At 39.6% G+C, this 21,839-nt stretch overlaps 1 protein-coding gene across 10 annotated transcripts in view; it reads right to left on the bottom strand.

The window, feature by feature from the left end:
• The window catches only part of PLXNA1 (plexin A1), a 445,618-nt gene that overhangs the window by 72,247 nt on the left and 351,532 nt on the right, over positions 1-21,839 (bottom strand). For all 10 annotated transcript variants that reach the window (XM_042453379.1, XM_042453376.1, XM_042453378.1 and 7 more), the window contains 9 exons: positions 17,491-17,642; positions 15,849-15,969; positions 15,607-15,743; positions 14,471-14,638; positions 11,022-11,115; positions 8,122-8,358; positions 7,564-7,707; positions 5,758-5,992; positions 1,844-1,986 (listed from right to left, as the gene is read on the bottom strand). In XM_042453379.1, coding sequence (XP_042309313.1) covers positions 1,844-1,986; positions 5,758-5,992; positions 7,564-7,707; positions 8,122-8,358; positions 11,022-11,115; positions 14,471-14,638; positions 15,607-15,743; positions 15,849-15,969; positions 17,491-17,642 — 1,431 coding nt within the window. The remainder of the gene's footprint in view (positions 1-1,843; positions 1,987-5,757; positions 5,993-7,563; positions 7,708-8,121; positions 8,359-11,021; positions 11,116-14,470; positions 14,639-15,606; positions 15,744-15,848; positions 15,970-17,490; positions 17,643-21,839) is intronic.

Raw genomic sequence — 21,839 nt, forward strand, 5'->3', positions numbered from 1 at the left:
AACCAGCATTTTCCCCCTAATGTGCCAGAAACTGGTACCATATTTGTGCCTACTGTCTACAATTATGTCACCAGTTCATGGGCCACCACTTTGAGAAGCACTGGAGTGCAAGACACTCCTGTAGTAAGTTGCTTTTGTTGTTGCCATATGTCTTCAAGTCATTTCCAATTTACGGAGACCCTAAGGTGAACCTGTCACAGGATTTTCTGGGGCTGAAAAAGTGTAACTCACCCAAGGTCACTCAGGGGGCTTCCATGGCTGAGTAAGCGAACTCTAGTCTCCAGAGTCCTAGTCCTATGCTCAAACCACTACACCATGCTGGCTCTCCTGTAGTGTATAGGTATTCCCAAATACGGTAGTTTTCCCACTCTGTTTTTCTGTAGGTCAAGTCACTGCAATGCTGCCACGCCTATCAAGTGAACCCATTCACATGCAGATACATTTACTGTAAGAAAATGTTTCTGTTGATGGGGTTCAGTTTCATTCTGCTACTCCTTGTTTAAAATCCTACTTATTTTGAGCTGCTTAACAGCAAAACTGCCGCTTGCCCTTATGCTTATCGAGTCCTTACTCCCCAGTTTGCTCCTGTTCTTTCTAACCCTTTTTTTAAATAAAATGTTCCTCTATTGCAAGCATTGCAATACAGTTACCAGTTTCTACATTTCACAGGATATATCCCATAAGTCATTTACTAATGAACTTGCAGCTAATTTCCAAAATCCTCTTATACAGTATATACTTTTTAAAAACTTTTTTTCTAACCTAAACACTGAATACCATTTCAAAAAATTCAGCCTTCATTTTCTAATTCCTATCAATCAACATCTTTCAAGAACTGAAATGACCAGGTACAGACAAATGGCTCACATAGCAACTAAGATAATAATTAGAAGGACAAACATGATATTGCTTTGGAATTAAAGAAATATTAGGATAGCAGAAACAGCACAAAATTTAGTGTAATTCAATAATGATTATTGAAGCTGGAATTGTTAAAATCTTTCTAAAGCCACTAACTTGCCAGACGGCCTTGCTCACAGAGGCTGGATGGCCATTTATTGGGAGCGGGAGGTTGGACTGGATGACCATTGTGATCTCTTCCAACTCTATGAATCTATGAACTCAATGATTCTTAAGTCCATGAAACTGGAGTGTCAAGTGCCAGCAATTTACTCTTAAGTTCTTGTGAAAATGAATAAAACAAGAACTGCATAGCACTCCTCAGGCTGAACATACTATAAGATGTAACAACAACATGGAAAAACCTGTACCTGTTGCTATCAATTCTAACCAACAGAATTCTGATTTGGTTCTGGAACCACTTATCACTCATACCCTCTTACTAATGAGTATCTCATACATGACCATATTTTTCACATTATTATTTTTCAGCAGTCCGTAAATCTACCCTAAAAAGCTACTGTGACCTAGCATTTGGGAAACTATTATTAGATTGGCCTCCTCCACAACTTGGGTGGTTTACCATCATGTCCTGTGTCAAAGGAAATGGCCACAAACAGCACACCAAGCAATTCATAAGATTATGTAAGCATTAGATTCTTGACTGTGCTTTCCTTGGTAGCAAATTCTGAGGGGGTGCCAAGTGGGATTAGTGGAACAAGCTTTATTAATCTTTCCTGATGATCTGTCTGGGTACATCAGTATATCCAAAATCAGAAAGGCCTCAACAGAAGAGAAACCACAACAGGGTGTGGTCTATCACCTCAGAATAACAGATGCCACTCTTTTCCCCAAGGTTATAAACTTGCAAAACTTAAGAGAGTAATATAACTCAAAGTGAAACATTATCCAAGCACACACACACATACACACAGTACCACACCTCCATTTCCTTCAACACAGGATGGTCTTCTATTCCAGGGAAAAGAACTCTCATGGCGTAGGTGCGATAATCCAAGAAGGGAATTCCAGCTCCATCCAAGTCATTGGTCAATTCATGGATGTCAGTCTGCAACTCAGCAAATGCTGGCAATGAAAGAGAAGATAAAAGTAAAGAACACTGATGGACCATTCCCAACTTGCCTTATTTATTAATAACCTTCAGGACAAAATCTATTGTAGGTCCTTGGGCATCTTTAAGAATATCTTCAGCTTTATTGAACAACCAACACAAATTAGATCCACATTAAATTAGAAGCTTTTCATCCCACAATGTACATGGGGGTGGGGGTGGAGCAGAAATGTAGAGAAATAACCTATAATGGTTTATTTGGTGTTACAGAGATATAGCAGAATAGATATCTTAGAAGACGTGAACTGAAGAAGCTAAACTGGAAAAGATCTCTCCGATGTCATTTAGTTCAACCTCTCGACACCAAAAAAATAGATGGCAGGCAGGTGTTAGGCCTGCAGGCTACTGCTTTGGCACAGAATTATCTTTCAGCCTGTGCATATAAAAAGCCAGGGAGAATGACAACACAGGCAGAATTTTATTTTTTATTGTTTGAGACCACTGCAGAAGAGGAAACAGACTAAAGACACAAGAATGTCCTCACTGCATGTTGATTTCATATCTTGTAGATGGAACAACCATTTGGTTATCTAGTTTTCAACTGGGATGGGAAGAAGGAGCAAGACAGAGAAATGCCATCCTATACCTTTAATTGCATCTACAAGGGGAAGCAGGTTGTTTGTGTACAAGTTCTACTGCTGTACAAGGTAGGAAAGGAAGGCAGATGAAGCGAGAAAATCAAATTAATGGCACTTTAAAAGGAAGCTAGAAGCGGCAGAGGGCTGTAGGCTGATCAGTTTGATGAGAAAATACAAACCGTCAGCTTGAAAGGCACACTATCTTATCTGTAACTAGTGGGACTAGAAAAGAGAAAAGGCAGAGAAGATATTGCAGCTTTTAATTAAAAGCAGATCCTTTTATCTCCCAGCTGTGGAAGACAAGGCAAAAAATCTCCTCCACACACTTCCTCCCTCCTTCTCCAATCCTCTCTGTCACTATTTCTATCTACAGGGCTATTTTTTACACTTCCCTCTTTTTTTTTTATTATCTCATTTTAGGTGCCCGCTTCTGTTGCAGCCTCTGGGCCAAGTTGGAGTTGGCAGGGTCACAGCCCCAGGCACTGGCTTGTGGCGATAATGGGCAATTAGGTTTTATCAGCAGGATCAGAGGCAGCATTCTGTCCAATTTCTCAGCATCTGTCTGTCACATAATGAGACCCACAGCCTTTTGCAGGCAGGCTTCTCCTCTGCTTTAAAACTTTTCCTCTTAAATTCTCTCTAAGTTCCTTCCAACTGTACCAAATAAAATTCAACCACTGTCAACAGAACTGCTTCACCTGACCCCAGCCTCCTTCCAAAGAACCCATGAAAGAGGAAGTGAAGCATCCAAGATTGCAAGCACAATGCAGTGCCAGAAAAAGGCATGGATGATTGGGCTGCAGGATCTACCTTGTTTTTATGTTTTAAATCTAAATTTTATGTGACGTGAAGATGTGGCTCATTCCTCTGACTCATATGTCTTGCTAGAATTGGGGAAGCTGCAACATTATTGATCAGGAGAGACCAATTCATAGGTCTATCGCCTGATAACACCCAATCACATTGTCCTGAGAAAATATATCAATGACTGTCCAAAGAGGCAGGACTTATTTTAAATGCACCATAACTCCTCCATTACATATAACAAGAGGTGGATGGCTTGGCTGTTTCTCTTCATCCATCATCATCCATGCCTTTTTCTGGCACCGGTGACAGCATCCGGCACAGCACCTGAGAGTAGCATGACAGAGGGTTGAGGACAAGTTGTGCAGCACAAACATAGCTCAAGTCCCTAATTCTTTGTTGTCCCTCTTATCATCTTCTACCAGAGGCAGCTGCCCAATTCTGCCTAGTGACAGGACTGGCCCTGTAAGGAAGCCATTAGTAATGGTGAAATCAGCAATAGTTTGAAGGGTCATATAAGATGGGGCTCAGCTGCTACCTCAGTCTGGGGCCTGGAGAGCCAAGGCGGGGCCCATGAATATCGAATAGCACCCTGCCTCGAAAAACATTTTAGCAAATTCAAACATATGAAAATCATTTTAAGGTCTACTATGTCTCCAACCTTGATGATTTAGCAAGACTGAATAATGAAACACGTATTGGCACAGAAACTGATTTTCATAGTATTATTAGAAATTTTGTAGATAAAAAAAGCTCATTTGATTAGTTGATTAGGCTTATCATTGCTTTGTATAAAGTATAAAAGTATATTGTTATCTGGTCATTCTGATGCACAGTGAATAAAACATTTATGAAACTTTGCCAATGGCCATATTCAGAGTGTGATTAGCCATCATGTTCAATTATGCTTTCATAGCCATACACCAAAAGCTATCTACATTGTTCCTGTTTTATCATCACCATATTTTTGCTGCAAAGCAGAAAAAACTACACTCCAAAATTTCATGTTACACCATTATCTTCATTGAAAAGACTTAACTGATGATCTGAGATCCATTTGGACCTTAAATCTTCAGTGTTGAGAGGAGCTCTCCTTAGGGCCTAAAATTTGCCTTGCAAAATTTTTCACAGGCTACATCTAGTTTGACACTGCTTTAAGTACCATGGGACAATGTTATGGAATTCTGGGATTTGTAGTTTTGTGAGATACTTAGCCTTTTCTGTCAGAGCGCTCTGGTGCCACAACAAACTACAAACCCCACAATTCCAAGATGAAATCATGATGGTTAAAGTGGTGTCAAAGTACATTAATTCTGTAGTGTGGCAGAAGCTTTGGAGGCTCTGATAGTTAGAATCCAGCACTCTTGTTATTAGGTCCATTCTTATCCCCCTCTTCCTTCACAGAACTTGTGGTAATCTGTAAGATTTCTCCACCTTTTAAGGTTTTTAAGAATTATTGTATTATTAGTATTTTTAATTGCTGTAAACATGGAAAAAATAATCTAATGAGCATGTAATGAATACATTTTATCTTCACCAGCAATCCTGTTAGACAAAGTAGACAAAGGGATAGTGACTGAGCTAATGTCCTCCAATTAACATGCTTAAGCAGGATTTAAGGGGGGCAGGCTTGACTAGGGGCTTGAATATGTATCTTCCAGTTCTTAGTCTGAATCTGTAAACCAGAGGTGAAGAACCTGTGACAAATGAGATATTAAGACTTCAACTTTCCCCACATCCACTCAGCATAGCCAATGGTATGGCATGATGAGAATTCATCAGCAGATCAGCAACAGCGAAAATAGATCAGCAACAGCTAAAGGGCTATAGGTCGCTATACTATGGAAGTCTATGCGATATTTCAGCAAAGAAAACACTAGCTATTTAAGCGAGCAATTTTCTCTAATGCTTTGCAAAAACAGTCAGTGCAGCCCCTCATCAATTTTTTAAAAATGATTTTCTGTTGGTAGATAGATAGATAGGTAGATAGATAGATAGATTGATAGGGTGACAACTGGAGAAAACAAAATATTGGCTAGCCTTATTTTACCCTGCACCAACCCAGTTCCATCAAACAACTGAACACTGGCCTAAATGTCACTTCCAGGCCACCACACATGTCCACCCTGTCACAGTTGGCCATCCCTGGTGCAGAATATTCAATGTGGACAGACCAATCCAGGTCCTAGTGTATGGAGCTTATAAACTGGTGCGGAACAAAGAGTGAAAAATGCTATCTATTGAAAAGACAAGATAGATCTAGAAGTTGAGGGCTGCTGCCAAGCTGAATTCAGTGTGTGCAACCCAGAAGTGAGAAAAGAAAAAATAGCTTGGTGTGCTCACCCTCCTTGCACTCCAAGGCAACACGCGACTCCAAGTTGTCCATCTGCAGCTGGAGACGTTTGAGTGTGCGGTCAGCATCTCGGGACTTCCGCTTGTATGCAATGAGAACAATGATGATGATAAGCAGGAGAAGACCCCCACCCCCACCAATACCAATGATAGCTGGCAAGGTCAACAGGTTGTCTGAGTAAATCTGCAGTGTCCCTGGGGAGAACTCAAATCCTCCAGCTTTGATCTGGGAGGGAAAGGGAGAGAGAAAGAATAAACATAATCAACTAGGGCCACCTTATTGCAAAGAAAAACGTTTACATTCTTATCCAATTTTGATGCAGCCGAGTCAATTTTAATTCCCTTCTGCGTAGAAGCATAAATAAGATGACAATATTTGCATACTGGGTGGTTGAGTTCTCAGCTATCAAGAGAAAAGTGATGCCTCCAAAGCACTGATAGATTCTCATCCTGTTTATTAAAAGAAAGACAAGGGCATGGCAGGAAAAGACACAGATTAAGATCCATACTTAGGAATGTTGTTAAGGGAGCAGTTTCCTCAAAATGCAAGATCTGATGCCTACATGGGTGATGTGATCAGATCCAGCTTTGAACAGCATAATGACAAGGAGCAATGTTGAAAAGCTTCTTAATAACTGCATTTTAAAGTATATATTATTCAAAACAGATGCAAGGCAATTATTAAAGTGTCCATATCCAGTTATAAAATACTGAGTAAGAAATGGTTTCTAGAGATGCTCCTCTACCAGTATATATTGTGAATTCAGCACATATATAGTCTTGCGGAAACTGCAGGAAGAACAAGGTGGGGGACAATCTCTTTCTGATATTTTGCCCAATGCCCAATACTCTAAAATCTGTTATGGAGCAGGCTTTCTCTGCTGGGAATGGTACCAGCATTTAAAACTTTTCCAGCTTGTGGGCTGTTCTATCCTGTTGCCATAGGAGTTGCAGAAGCTATAATATCAGTAGGAAAGGAACACTTGCTACATAGAATAGCTCATTGATGATTATACTAGCAATAGAACAGAGGCTCCCTGCCACACAGCATACTCATTATAATAGTTATTCCAATCTTACTAGCTGCATCCCCAGTATCTCCTAGTTAGCAGCAGATTTTGGAAGGAAACAAATGCATACATGGGGAAAGACAATGGCCAGGCACTGCAGGGCTAACTCTCATTGCTTGGCCAAAGCACTGGAAAGAAATTAGATGGGATGCAGACATGTGCTGGTGCACTGCCGATGCCTTCAAGGAGCAGGCAGCGTGTTTGATGTCTCATTCAAAGAACATTATAATAACAGATGGCATGCTAAGTGCATTCCCTGATGGATGAGATGCCTGAAGAAGGGAATGTTTGGGTCCCTTTCAAATACTGAAGGCCACACAGAGCACTAGAGTGAGTCAGAACTGCTGCGCTGCAGCCTAATGAGCAGCTAATCCTTCTTAACACTTTCAGAAACTGTTGAGTGGAAGCAGAGAACAGGTAAATAACAAGTTTGCTTTGAGGTGTAATAAAATTTTCTTTTCCCTTCTAAGGTGAAAAAAAACCTAAACCAAGTAACTAGCTTATGACACAAAAATTGATGCACAGTGGGGAAAAAAACCCTGTTAGTCTTTAAGATGCCATAAGACTTATGTTGTTTTTGCTGCAACAAACTTGGTTGGCTATGTTTCGGGACTACATGAGGCTCTTTCAGCATAAAAGAAAGAAAGAAAACACACACCAGGTGGATAGTACCATGCTGTCAAAGCAACACAAAGCACAAATAGGGGTCATGCCTGACACACTTTACCGTCACTTTATGTTGTCCTGTAAGATTTGGTGACTCGCAGAGAAGCTGGGTCTCAGAAACCGTAAGGGTGCAGGGAGTGTCACCAATTAGCACAGTGTAGTTTAGTCGGGAGTTACCAGATGCTGGAGGGAGCAGGTTCCGGCCCTTTGAAAAAGAAATGAGAACACTGGATTTACCAGCAGGGTCTCAACCTTCCCCTACAACCTGCAAGGAGATACTTTGGATGTAACTTTCTTCTTTGGATAATGGAGCACCTGGAGCTGAAGCAGCAATGCTCTACTATACCTTAGGAGACTAAAGAAGACAGTTCCAGTGACCCTCAAACCATCCTTTGCTGAACAGAAGAGCCTAACTGGCGCCAGTCCCAAATATGAAGGTGACATTTGCTGAAAGTAGCTTATCTTCTCTGTCTTTGGTAATTGTACCATAAAAACACAAATACTTTTAAAAACACTCTTCTAGTGCAGAACACTGTAACTCATGGGGAGACCTGTTAGTCCATAGAAGAACATTTGTGCCTGGTACCTGCTTTAAAAATGATGCTGAACGAAGTATTACCTTGAGGATGAGTGGGGAGCTTGGCTTGAGCTCCAGCATACCAGAAGGAAGAGGCTCAAACACAGGATCTGGGTAATAGACAAAGTTGGTTTTGTTGATGATCAACAAGGCCTGGACATTATCCATAACAAAACCGATCTCATCTGGACGATCACCAAGCTCTGGAGGGCTCCGAATTGGATTGTCAATGCAGGGAGCATAGCATATCATGGTGGTATCATTATGGACAGTGCAGTTCTAGAAAAGAATAAGCCACTTCCATTAACCCATATTACATCTGATTTCACATAAAGGAAAGTCCAATGTAGGCATGGAAATTTCTTACTTTGCTCATACATGCAAGAATAAGTTCAAGGGTTTTTTCCTCACTGGATGGGATTATGAGAGTTTTTGGCATCTTTCAAATAATTTTTCCACTGCAGAATGTTCCTGCAAAAATTTCCTTAACACAAAACACCACTATTTTGTTTGCAAAATGTAGTTTTGCGCATAAATAATATTTTATGCACACAGTATGCATAGTGTTTTGCTGGCCAACACAAAAAAGGTTTTTAAAAAATTGGCAAAAAAAACCCTAAAAAGTGAATAATATGAAGATAAATGACCATTTTTCAATAGAGCATCTCAAGAAGACAGACCAACTTCTTCTCACTGAGGTCAAGAAAATCTGCCGTATTCTTTACATCCTTAGTCCAGTGTAAGGGATTCCGGGAAGGAAGTTTGTATCCTTCCCCTCCTTGGGCAGCAATATAAGTAAAAAAAAAGTTGCAAAATCATGTAAAGAGTGATGGATGATGGGATGTCATACTACTTTAGGCATTTGGTTCAGGTTAAAGGTACAGTGGTGCCTCGGGTTACGAAATTAATTCGTTCCGCCATTCCTTTCGTAACCCGAAAATTTCGTAACCCGAAACACTTTTCCATTAGCACTGGAAAGCCTATAGCTGCACTTTGCAGCATTTGAATTTCGCGCCGAAATGAATTTCGTAACCCGAAAAATATTTCGTAACCCGAAACAGTTTTTTTCGTAACCCGATCATTTCGTATCCCGAGGCACCACTGTACTATGACACTTCTATCAACAGTTTAAATCAGGAGTAGGCAACCTTTTTGAGCCGGGGTCCGGGTTGCTGTCCCTCAGACAACTGGGGGGCCGAAGCCAAAAAATAAATAATTAAATAATTTTTTTTTTTAAAAAAAAATTCAAATATATAAATACACCAGGACAAATGTAGGACAACATTTTCAAATGGAGGGCACTTTTTTTTAAAATGGAGGACACGCAAAAAAATTTGCTGATTTTTTTTAAAAAATGTTAATATAAATGCATATTTCTGAGGCTTCTACAAACAATTGTCCCCCAAAGGCCCCGGCGGCAATCGGAGGCAGGACCGGGCTGGGGCCGGTCCCAAGGCCTCGCTGGGCTGCATCCGGCCCACGGGCCGCAGGTTGCCTACCCTTGGTTTAAATGCTAGCAATTTCAATGCTTTGGTCAAATGTCATTCAAAAGTGCCTCATCACTTTAAAATAAGAGATGAAAATGGAAAAACTACACTTCCCCCAATTACAGTGGTGCCCATATTGTATATGTAGTGTAGACCTATGCTTAGTTAGAGTAATTTAAATATGCAGGGTCTTCTTGAAACTGTTTTCATGCTACAGTCGGCCCTTCTTATACACAGATTTTTTATACACGGATTCAAGCATACACGGTTTGAAAATGTTCAAAAAAAGTATAAATTTCAATGATCAAACCTTGATTTTCCATTGTTTATAAAGGACACCATTTTGCTATGTCATTATATTCAATGGGACTTGAGCATACACAGATTTTGTTGTACACGGGGGATCTTGGAACCAAACTCCAGCGTATACCAAGGCTCCACTGTATATTTAAGAAAATTATCTTGATAAAATGGACCTCCAAAATGTGTACACAACTGTTTCTAAGTCATTGGTTTGCCATCATGACTGCAGTGCCAGTGGAACTACTATGTATCATCTTTTCTCACAATTTTGATCTATACTACTACTATCTAAAATAAGGGGCAATAACCCAGGTAACCTGTTTCCCACTTATATGACATTTGATGGATTATTTTGATCAATCCATTATTCAGTGATGGGAACTTTTTTCTCCTTTTGTTTAGCAATTGAATTCCATTAGAAAAAAGAGCTCAGACTACACTTGACAGGGCTAATGGTGCAGGGGAGAACAAAAGCAAAGCGAGTGCAGCAGATGTGAATCTCAACCATTTGCCTCAGCACAATAGTGCAAAGCATAACCAGAACTTTTTTCCCTTACAAAACCTTCCTAGACTGAGAACTAGAACTCCTGGTCCATGAAAAACCAAACCATACTTCTTTTTTTCATGGAAAACATTTTGCAGATCAAGGCAGAAGAGAGATGCACAAAAAGTTTCTCTCCCCTGCACTGTTAAGCTGTTACAGCACAGTTCTTTAGGGAATTTACAAAAGAGTACACTGGGAAGGGATGGGGAGAGTGATCTGTTACGGTAGCAGATTTAGCAACATGACTGAAACCAAAGACTTCACTTTTCATTCCCTTACAAAAATTTCCCAGTAACAATTTATTCCCTCACGAAAAAGGCATGGCATCTTTTGTGGGAAGTGCACAACAAATCTTCCCCCACCTGCCCAAAGTGCTGAAGGTGATATGAGAGATGAACTGTTGTCCATAGCATGCACAATCGTCCCACTGTCTGGTAAACAGTTTTCTGAGGTTTCTGTAGCATTTAAGAAACGTAGGAAGGCTGCTGAACCTCATAAAACAATAGGGAGAAAGTAGTATACGTATGTGCAAATGTCAATTCAAAACATGATTTTGAATTCTCTTAAAAACTTCTGTCTGTTCATCAGAATGCCCAAGGCTCACTTACGTTCTCTGTCTCAGCACTGCCATATTTGGCTCGGATCCTGGGTTCCTTAATAGTGGCCAAATTGGTGCCTGTCACAGTCAATAGTGTTCCGCCACTAGGAAAAAAGAAGAAGGATTATGAAAAGACTACAATGGAGTGAGTGCAGGCTGCATACAACAATTTAGACAGCCATTTCTACACCAATATTTTAGAACCTGCATGTTGTCTCTTATCTTTAGATTAGTTAAAAACCAGTGACAAGACCAGTTTTAGAGAGTGACTTGTAAAAATGGACAACCAGTTAAAATGAGCAATTCTGGCTTCCATTCATCTCCATGGTACACTAAAATTCCTGCTGTGATCCTGACTATGTTTAGAAGAGAGAATCTCAGGACAACAAGCTCCTACCATATCTGCACTAGCATTCTAAAGAACACAGAGAAACCAACACACAGGAGAGGCACAGGAACTGTGATCAAGCCATCAGCTGTGCTTCCTTCTAATGGAGATGCCAACCAACAATTGTCTTTACTGACTGTGGATAATCTGATATAGAAGCTTTTTTGACTGGAGGATGGGAGAAAAATGCTTTCAATGAATGAATGAATACTCCATTAGGGAAAACAGCAGCTGAGGAGTGGAAATTTGTTCGTTTGTTTAATATTCCACTTTGCTTCCAATGTGGGACCCAAAGCACCTTACAATACAAGTTAAAACAAAATAGCCTAAACAATATACAGTATAATACAAATGTTAAAGAACCATTAAACAACTAATTCAATTAAAACACTGATTCAAAGCAATTACAAACAAATCCAGTACACAGTAGTAGAATTGAAAGACAGAGCTGTGTTAGTTTGGAAAATCAGTTTGCAAAAGTATCCTGTAGCACCTTTGAGACTAACTGGAATAAACTGATAACATAAGCATGTATCTAAGGAAGTAGACTCAAGTCTACGAAAGTTCACGATACTGGTTCTTTCTTTTAATCAGTCACAAAGGTGCTATAAGATTCAACACATAGTAAAAAATAAAGCATACACACTGAATGTCCCTCTGCCCAACCAGTTAAATGCAAAAGGAAATGGTGTAGTGTTATTCCCTGCTTTGCACCAAAGCCCCAATCTAATTCTACCTTCTTTGCTATTAAAAGATTACACAGCTTCTGGCACACAAACTACGGCTTGGAACAGACAGGCCAAATGAAGCGGCTTCTGGCTGCTTTGGAGGTGTGGTGTTCAAATGATGCATGCCTCCAAAGCAGCCCAAATCTATGTTGATGCCACACTCCGATCCTTTGGACCAGGGCTAAAAGGAACCAGGATAATCTGGTTCTTGGTGGCATGGGTTGGGAGCCATCGTCTGTTGGCCTGCTTTGGGATTGGGCCATGCAGCTGGCACAGTCCCAACCTGATTCTGGCCAGAGCAGACTGAGGCTGCTCCTTCCCACCCATCTGTTCCGGCCCTACTTTTTAATTTTGCACACAAATATCACTAACTACCAAGTAGTGTAATTCACCCCCCCCCCAGGAAAAATAAATGGTGTAATGCAGCACTAGGTTTCCAGTTTGTACCACAACCTCCACCGCCCTCAGAGCAGGTAGGACAGAAAAAAAATAGTATTTTTACATTTGAATATAAAATAAACTAAAATGCACACATTTGAACAAATATGAAAATGGTAATATAATTATCCTTTGAAATTAACAATTCTATGAATTTTGTGATATAGTTGTCCAGTAATAAAAAAAAATTGTACAAAATGCATGATCAGGAGAAAGTGTGTAAAATGTATTATATCACGGGAAGTTACATGCAAAACAGAAATTTATACACGTTTGTGTATTTTTTAAAAAGAATTCAACTGATGTCAAAATGGAATTAACTGAATTTAAAACTTGAAAAATCAGAAATTAAAATAGAGTGATCTGTCCATCCCTCTGCACCCACAAGCTATGGTCTAATGCATTAAACCAGATATTAGTTTCCTTCCTATACAACCATAGGTTCCTCAAATAGGCAAAGACAGACCTATACAATTCTACATGTGATACCCAAAAGTAAACCACACTGTTAGGGCTTCCTCCTAGATAAGTGGGTTTAGGATTGCAACCTTAATGACATGAATTACCTGACACTACATTCCAGGATGAAAGAGGTTCATTCCTTCCAGTTATTATTTGGATCTCCATCTGGCCAAAATTTATTTGATAAATTACCTAATTTGGGTACCCCTTAATCTTGGAATGTAAATCACCAGATTTTGTTACAATTCACAATGGTAATTTCATACTTATATTGTTGGGGAAAGTCTGCACCAGAATCAAAGCCCCACTGCACAAGCTGCATTACAAAACACATTAACAGGCATAATCTTTACTGCTTGAAAGGGATACAGCAAAGTAGACATTCACAATTGTGTCACTAAGTAGCCTCCTCTATTATAAACTGAACATAAATTGGCAAAAGCAAATGAGTATTTTTGGGGATTTTAATTGATTTAGCAGACTTAATATTAGTAACAATTCTTATTAAGGATTAGACAGTTGGAACAGGGATACCAATAAATTTTCATTAATTGCATTTTATTCTCTATTTAAATGTGGCAGTACGATTCAATTCACCACACTTCTTGCAATGGGTATTGGGAAGTTATGTTCTGAAGAAAGCCATGCTATAGTAATTTTTATAAAAACGATGTTTTCCAAAAATATAACTGTGGCCTCAAGTAGATGGACCAAAATGGCCACCATGGAGACATGATGTTTACAAAGCATACACCCTGAATGTGGCCACAAGCCGCACCACACCATACACGATCCAACCCAGAAGAGCCGAGCCAAAAAGGAGTTGAAAAAATCCACTCCTTTTTGATGGCCCGGTTTAGGATTGCGGTGGTGGCCCAGATTGGGTGCATGTGTTTTGCCGCAGTCCTAGTGAGAACAACGGTGGCTGTCTGTTTGAGGCCTGTGTTGGTCTGTTGCAATGGAGTCTGGTGGTATATGAAAAACTAACCAATTTATTATAATATGGATTTTCATAGTCCAAACATAGTTCGTTTTTTACAATGGACCCTTATCACACAGTATATGCACTACAAATGTTTATGTTATAAACAGTTATATGAATGGCTACTGTTGATAAGTGTAGCTGTCAATGTCATTACTTTCTGCATTTAATTACCTTCTGACATCTCTATTTACAATCCCACTCCTATTCTGTCTACTTGTGGTGTGTGTGTGAATTTCTGGATAATATTCCATGTGTCTGATGAAGTGGGTTATAATCCATGAAAGCTCATGCTATAATAAATGTCTTATGGTATTCCCAGACTCTGTTGTCTTAATAAAATGGAAAGTCTGCCTAATTACATCAACATTCCAGAGCAGGGGATTCAAGCAAGCAAGCAAATAAATATATGCATATCCATCCCCCTTCTGCTTCTGTTCTGCTGATGTCTTAAGTTCTACCTGTTGATGCTCCACTCAGGGTCTATCTTCTGAACAGTAGGGTCTTCAGTATAGTAATACATCACATCTGGACTGCTAAGTACAGCCCGGTTTATATGGATGAGGATGGGAGATTCCCCTGGGATTTGGCCAGGTGGTGTTTTGCACCGAATTTCGCCGGCATTTCTCCTGTGCAGGAAGAAGACAGAGAAAGAACCACAAAAATGAATGGCCATTGCCTATTGGAGAATGCTACCACATTCATGCCCAGGCTCTCTCTCTCTTTACCAATCCTGTAAGGACAGAAAGAATTTGGTCCAATACAGAGATATGCACACCAAGATTTTCTCTCTAAAAGCAAGGATAGGACACAAACTGCATATAGGATTGTACAAGGTGCTTTGTTGTGGAGAAAAACCACTCAAAAGTAGGATAGGATAGACTAAAAATTTCCTGTTAATTATAGTAGAAGCTAAGTAGTACTAAGGAAAAACTGAGTAATCAGTCACATTTAGTGCAAATCCTGTATGGATATAACCCCTGGGTTCACGTGTGGAGAAACGGCAGTCAAGACCTGTTTGAAAAGGATTTAGCCTTGTCCCAATTCAACTGTTCATATTTTATATCTAGAAATAAGGTGACATTCTCTGCATGTGCTATCCCATCTCCCTCTCTTGCAAGGAAACACTGCTAAAATTATCAGTTAACACAAAAAGAGAAAGAAAGCAAAACAGCTGTTGAAGCCGACATAGCTATGGAGCGTTCCCCATCGTGTGGCTGCTGCAAACAGCAGCGATTAAGGCTGATAACCAGTAATTACTGCACAAAAATATTTAAAGAACCGCTCCATTATCATCCCTAATCTAAAAATTATCCACTTCATGGTTCAGGGATTTGTGCTTTTTAGAAAGAAAGGAAATTTGTAGTCTATGGTTTTCTTTTTTTTAAAAAAACAAAAACAAAAACCCTGAATCTTGAAAATAAATTCTACATCATACACTGGAGTGCTTGCTTGGCTGATTAGGAGTGGTACTTTATTTTATAAAACACACACATACACACCACACAATACAGTCACTCTCAATCTACACATAGCTCAGTGCATTCCACCAATTTTGATTCTTTTTTCTATAGTATAACAAAACAAGACATCTCACCATGAAAAAGCACATTGTTGGCCACCAATGGTCACGGCAATGTCACTTCCTGCATTGAGATGTTTCCCTTTTATGCTAATCCAGGTGCCTCCAGAGAGAGGGCCACGAGCTGGTGTCACTTGCGAGAAAGTGGGAGTCTGTCAAAATCAAAGCAAGTTTACATGTGGAGATTCCTGTAAGTGAAAAACTAGGAAAACAGAGTAAGAAGAGATGCCCTAGGCAAATGATTAATACATGATTACCACAAAAGTGAAGCTTTTTGGAGCTACTGCCTTGTAGCTGGGTGAACAGTCTCTAACGCACACCTCTACAGGAGCATCTTGGATTTTGCTTGGGCTGGCTTCTCCAATCTCACAGACAATCCTAGAGAAGGAAAAACAGATAGTTCTGTAACACATATGCAGATATTAGCAAAACTGCTCTGCGGATCTCAGGCCACATCCTCAAGTCAAGAAGATAGTATTTGTGCTCTTATTTATAGGAAGGACAAGTACTTCCTTCCAATATTGTCACTGCACTTTGACAAGCTGATGTTGTTTTAATTAAATGTCATCTAACAACTTCAAGAAGTGATTTCTCAGCACATATCAAATTGGTTTTTTGAACAATAGGCAAATTAAAATTGCAAATATATAAAATATTACCAGTGGTGTAACACGCAACTCAGTAGGAAATCAATTAAAATTTAACAAAATAAAGAAGAACAATAAAGAATCCCCTATTTTCTCTCCTCCTCCATTCCTATAACTGTATGTGTTAAAACACAGCTGACACATGAAACAGTACAAGCATTCCTATATATTTCTGGCTTAGCACTTTTGATATCACTGCTATTTGCATATGAAAAGAAAGGCACTCAAATGTTCATAAATTGATTTCTCTTATTAAATCCTCTTTTTGAACTTGCTCTGTAAGTATATACATAATTTTTAACTAGAACAGCCTGCACAGCTAAGACAGGAGAACAAAGAAGACTACACAGAGAGAAAGGAAGCTATCCTACCAGCTGGCTAGCCAGAATTGATCAGCTTTAGATAGAGCATATTTCTCCCAACATATAATTAAGACTTTGTTGAGAAGACAGAAGGTACACTCAAAACATCCAGAATGGGACTTAAAAGTTCATTCTCACTGACAAAGTGTCTTCCTACCCTCACCTTTTTTTTATAAAAGGTGTAAAAAATTTCCAAATCAAAGCTCCTCATTCTGGAACTCTTCAAGTGACTGATGTGTAGCTGCTCACTATTTCCTACCGGTGAACTATAAAGCCAGAAGAATCATTCTGACAAAAATGTTGTATTAGCTTTGCCTTATTCCTTGATTTTTCTGGAACTAAATGCAGAGGTCTATCTGGCGGCATTATTTCTTTCTTTCTAGGCACCTCCCATGAATCTTTTTTCTCTTTTTCATCTTTTTTCTCAAAGAGGCCCCAAGCATTTGTCATCACACTTAATTATCACAACACTGTGTGTGAGGTAGAGTAGGGTGAGTGAAAATTTATTCCAAGAGCCAATAAAAGAAATTTATTACAGAAAAGTAAGGGCTTTGAATTTAGTCCAAGTTCAACCTGCTGGTCTACACTGTCTCTTTCTACAGCTGGAAATGGTTCTTGCGCAAGCTAGTCAACATAAGGTGATGAGGATGTTTGGACCACTATAGGACCATGAGGCCCGTAAAATAGAATTACTCACTATTTCTCCCTCTTATAGTGAAATAAAATATAATCTCAATAATCAAATAGCAGCTATAGTCAAATGAGATTAGGGCCAACTCATGACATCGCTTAGAAAGCAGAGCTGGAGGGTCATGTATATGTAGTGCAATATTCCCAGATCCCATTTCTTTACACATCCTAACTGCCACTCCTCATTGTAGGATACTCACTGCTCAGCACTGATATATTCACTCTCAATGGGAATGCATATCACTTTGCCAACCCGTACACCACTGCGTATATCCTCAAACTTCAGACCAAGGTTTTCACCGATGATGGTTAAGCGAGTACCACCCTGACGGGGGCCTGTTTCAGGAAATAGCTAGGAAAGAACAAAAGGAGCCAGTTAGTGGATTCATGAACTGACTGTCACCAGGTAATTCACTTGACATAACACCATGTCACAGTACCCTTCTGGCTATGCACCAATTATTTATCAATATATTTGAATTTCTAGGTCTTCAGACATATTGTAATTAAGCTCAACTAATACCCAGAACTAAAACTAAAGAGGTGATTAGAACTGAGGCAGCCTGTTCCTAGTTAGTTAAAATAGGTTGTTATGATCCCTTTTGTGGGGATAACTTGTGCATTACTTCATATTTCGGTGCCACTTTGCTACCCTACCACCCAAGAAAATATTTAGGCCATGTACGTTGGGAGATTTTTCATGGCAAAGAGCAAAACTGAAACCTCAAGTATGCATCTTTTTGTGAAAAAGATAATAACAGAGCAAACTACAGGGCAATCAAACCATCTGTTTGAAATATTCAGATTGCTTAGCTAGCCCTACAAAGGTTCAAGCCAATGTCACCAGTGTACGGGTGTAATTCAGGTCAGTAAACCATACTGCTTCTGATTCAAAAGTAAGACACACAAATAGCACTCAGACATTAAAATGGAAACAGTGGGACTTTTCTGCCTTAAGTTAGTTTGCTTGCAATCATTGTACTGACTGTCTTCTAGGATAGCACAGAGTGTCATCTCTGACATTTTCTGGCCATTTGTTTGACTAGCCCTGGGCATTCATGTAGAAACTACTATTTCTCTTTCATGTTATGATGCAGGAAAGTCATCCTTCCTAAGCCTTTCCCATAATGGAGATACTAATTAACCCTTGTAAGTTGGAACTTCTCTTCCCATTCCAACTTTGGTGTATCCCAGCTTAAAGGTTTCTGCCAGCACCAGCTGGGAAGGGAGGGAAGCCCCAGCAGAGCATGATATGCCTCATTTGTTAGGATGATTTCCAATAAAGCAGACAGGTGTGGTTTGACATACACCGGCATGATGACAGATGAGCAATGCGGTATGGGCCCACCATTGCCACTAACAAGGTAATTATGGGCAATTTTACACCATAGTTTGCTGGCCCTGGGTGCTTGGCATACACCTGCAAGTGATAAAGAGGATTAATAGCATCCAGCTGAGAAAGCTCTGTTTTGGGTCACTGGCAACCCAAAGCCAAAGAGACTCCAAGAAAAAAAGGCCTTGCCAGTGGCTACCAACCATGGATTGAAATAGCACAAGTAAGCTAGCAAAATCAATTTCATGTTTCTTAACTGGCCTAGCAGTGTAGTCTATAACTCTATACACGGCCTATATTGTGCTTTTCCCAGGTAAAGTGGTACTCAGAAATTTGCAGCTTTCTCATTTAAAAAATAGTTTGTCGACATAATAATAATATGATCAAGACGAAGGCATATTTGCCCACAAAGAAAAACCTCCAGAAAATACACAGGCTCTGGCAATCTTGCTGGAGAAAGAGTTTAGGTTATTGTGATATAGCTGGCAAATTAGTTTGCTTTTACACAGATTGCACTGTTGTTCTTGTTACTATTACTATCACTATTAAATATTTTCATCCTTTTTCTAAAAATGAGTCAAGAAACACATGTAATACTTAGAAATGTAAAGAATACTTGCAAATTTTCTTGGCATCAAGAAGGATGTCACAAAAACAGTCAAATACATTAGGATTTTGCAAAGGGCTTTTGCAAAGATTTCAAAAGCACGGTCATTGGAACCAAAAACATTTTGCAATGAAAACAGTATGCTTTATAAAATATACTGTTTTCATTGCAAAATGTTTTGGTTCCAATGACCAGTGCTTTTGAAATCTTGCAAAGCCTTTGCAAAAATCTAATTGTTATTGACTGTTTTTGTGACATCCTCTTGATGCCAAGAAAATTTGCAAGTATTCTTTACATTTCTAAGTATACATGTGTTTCTTGACTCATTTTTAGAAAAAAAGGATGAAAATATTCATGTGATAGTAATAGTAACAAGAACAACAGTGCAGCATACTGTTTTGAGCTAAATGATGTACAGATGTTGTACATTTCCCCCCTACATTAGCTACAGCCACTGCTAATGAATTTGCCATTTTCTTTGCTTTGCCTTTTCATCCTTTTTGACATGTACACATTTTCTTAGCTCCACCCATGCCTGGTCACTTCCCCCACAGTTTCCTCTTCATCCATCCAGCCTTTAGGATGAGCACAAACAGTCATGCCTGCTGGGATTTTGTAAGTTCTTTGGCATCTTTGGCTTTCTTTTGCTTCATCCTTTATGTTTTTTGTTTCATGCCCTTCACTTTTACCATCAACATATCCATGGGTCATATCAAAATACATAATTCTGGCCTCAAAACCTGCCCTTGATTTATACATGAGGTCAACTTGCAGTCGAGTATATACAATAATGGTCTCTGGAGTCCCCTCTTCCTGCTACTGTCTGAGCTGGATGGGATGTAGTCACCAGCATCACATAATGATTTGAATGCTCCCTTTAAGCAAAGTAATGGGATATTGCTGGGAACCCACTGGCACTGCCCATCTCTAATAATGCAGAGACAATTTACTCCCTCCTCCAACTCTGTATGAGGGCTAGTCATGTAAAAGGCACATAAAAGAGGAAAGTGAGAGAGAGAGAGTGCTTTAACAGGAAAAGACTTTATTTTAAGTCAGAAATCTCCATAGCAAAACTATCTCTTACATGAAGGATATCTTTCCTTCAGGCACAAGATTAATAATAACAAATTAAAGACAGATTAGATCACTTCAGCCAAGTCAGGAAAAGTAACTAAAAGTCCTGATGTGACTACCTAATACATTTGTCTATTCTATTACAGATCAGATGAGATTTGCAGTCCTTGATCTTCAAGGAGTAGTTGGGAGTCTGGACTCCTTTGTCCAGTCTCGACCAGCTACTCAGAGTGGGGACAGGAGCTACTTGTTCCAGGTGTCCACTTGTTAGAGCTCTGTTCCAGTCTCTTCTCAGGCTTCTGTAACCTCTGCTGAGAAAGATCTCAAAGATTTGTGCTTCTGCCCAACTGGTCATCTTATTGGGAAGCTGCTATCTTGTCACCTTTATGATACTCAGCCTCATTAAAATGCGAATCACACATTTAATCTTTTGATATACAGGATGAAGGTTATCTGCTTCTCAGATAATGGGACAACTCTCCATTATCACAGCACCCTAAAAATGTGCAGAGGTAATGGAATTAACTTAGCAGCAGAATAACTGGAACCCAGACAAAATCTGTGGAATGGGGTGAACAGCATGTAAAACACCTTCCAATAATTAGAATATAAAGGAATTCATTGCACTACTTTCTTTGCTGGGGTTTTCCTTTTTTTTCCTGCAATATTTTCCTATAGAATATATGTCCCAAATATGGCATACAGTGGGCCCCTCCCATCTGCAGGAGTTTAGTTCCAAGGCCTGCTATACATAAGGAAAAACTAAGGAGCTCATGCCCATATTAGTCAATGGGTCATGATGCACACATGCCCATGTTTATGAACCCATGGGTTCATGCTGCCACCAGCTAATATGGGGCAGGGCAACTAATAGGAACTACAATCTGAAAATGGCTAGCCCATCAATACAGCAAGCCCACTGTATTAGATTTGCCCTCTGAATCAGATACCCTGCTTTCTCCAGAAAATGGGAACTGTGTAGATCAATCTATACAAGTTTCATCAAGGAAATAGAGAAAAATTCCATAAAGAGAAAATAACAAAGTACATTTCCTCTAGCTGCAAGGGATGGTACACAAGTAAAGTGCATGTGAATTAAGATTCCTGCAAGTCTGTAACATCAGATATCAAATACATTTGATTTTTCATCCTTTAAATAATGCCCTATAAACACCACATATCCCATTGACCAAGCTGCACGAAGAGACTGTGCTGCTGGATAAGTCACAGCTGAGGCACCAAGAGATTTCGATTTGCACAAAAACAACATGGATTGGGAATCCAAAGTTCACAAACTGCTTCTATCCTTGCTTTCTGACTTCGGACCACTCCATGAGTTAACTTATAAGAAGGCCTTGGGCAATTGCATGCCATGCTTCTGAATTCATATAACAGTCAAACTGATTTGAGCTTTGGGGTTTGCTGCTCACCTAAATTCAATCCAATCATCTGCTAAAGTCCTGGATCAGAACTCATTAAAGCAGCAGCTGCAGCCGGCAACCCAAGTCATTCTTTCCTAAATTGGGCTCCTCTGG

The sequence above is a fragment of the Sceloporus undulatus genome, chromosome 2 (genome assembly GCF_019175285.1).
Source record: "Sceloporus undulatus isolate JIND9_A2432 ecotype Alabama chromosome 2, SceUnd_v1.1, whole genome shotgun sequence".
Classification (NCBI taxonomy): domain Eukaryota; kingdom Metazoa; phylum Chordata; class Lepidosauria; order Squamata; family Phrynosomatidae; genus Sceloporus; species Sceloporus undulatus.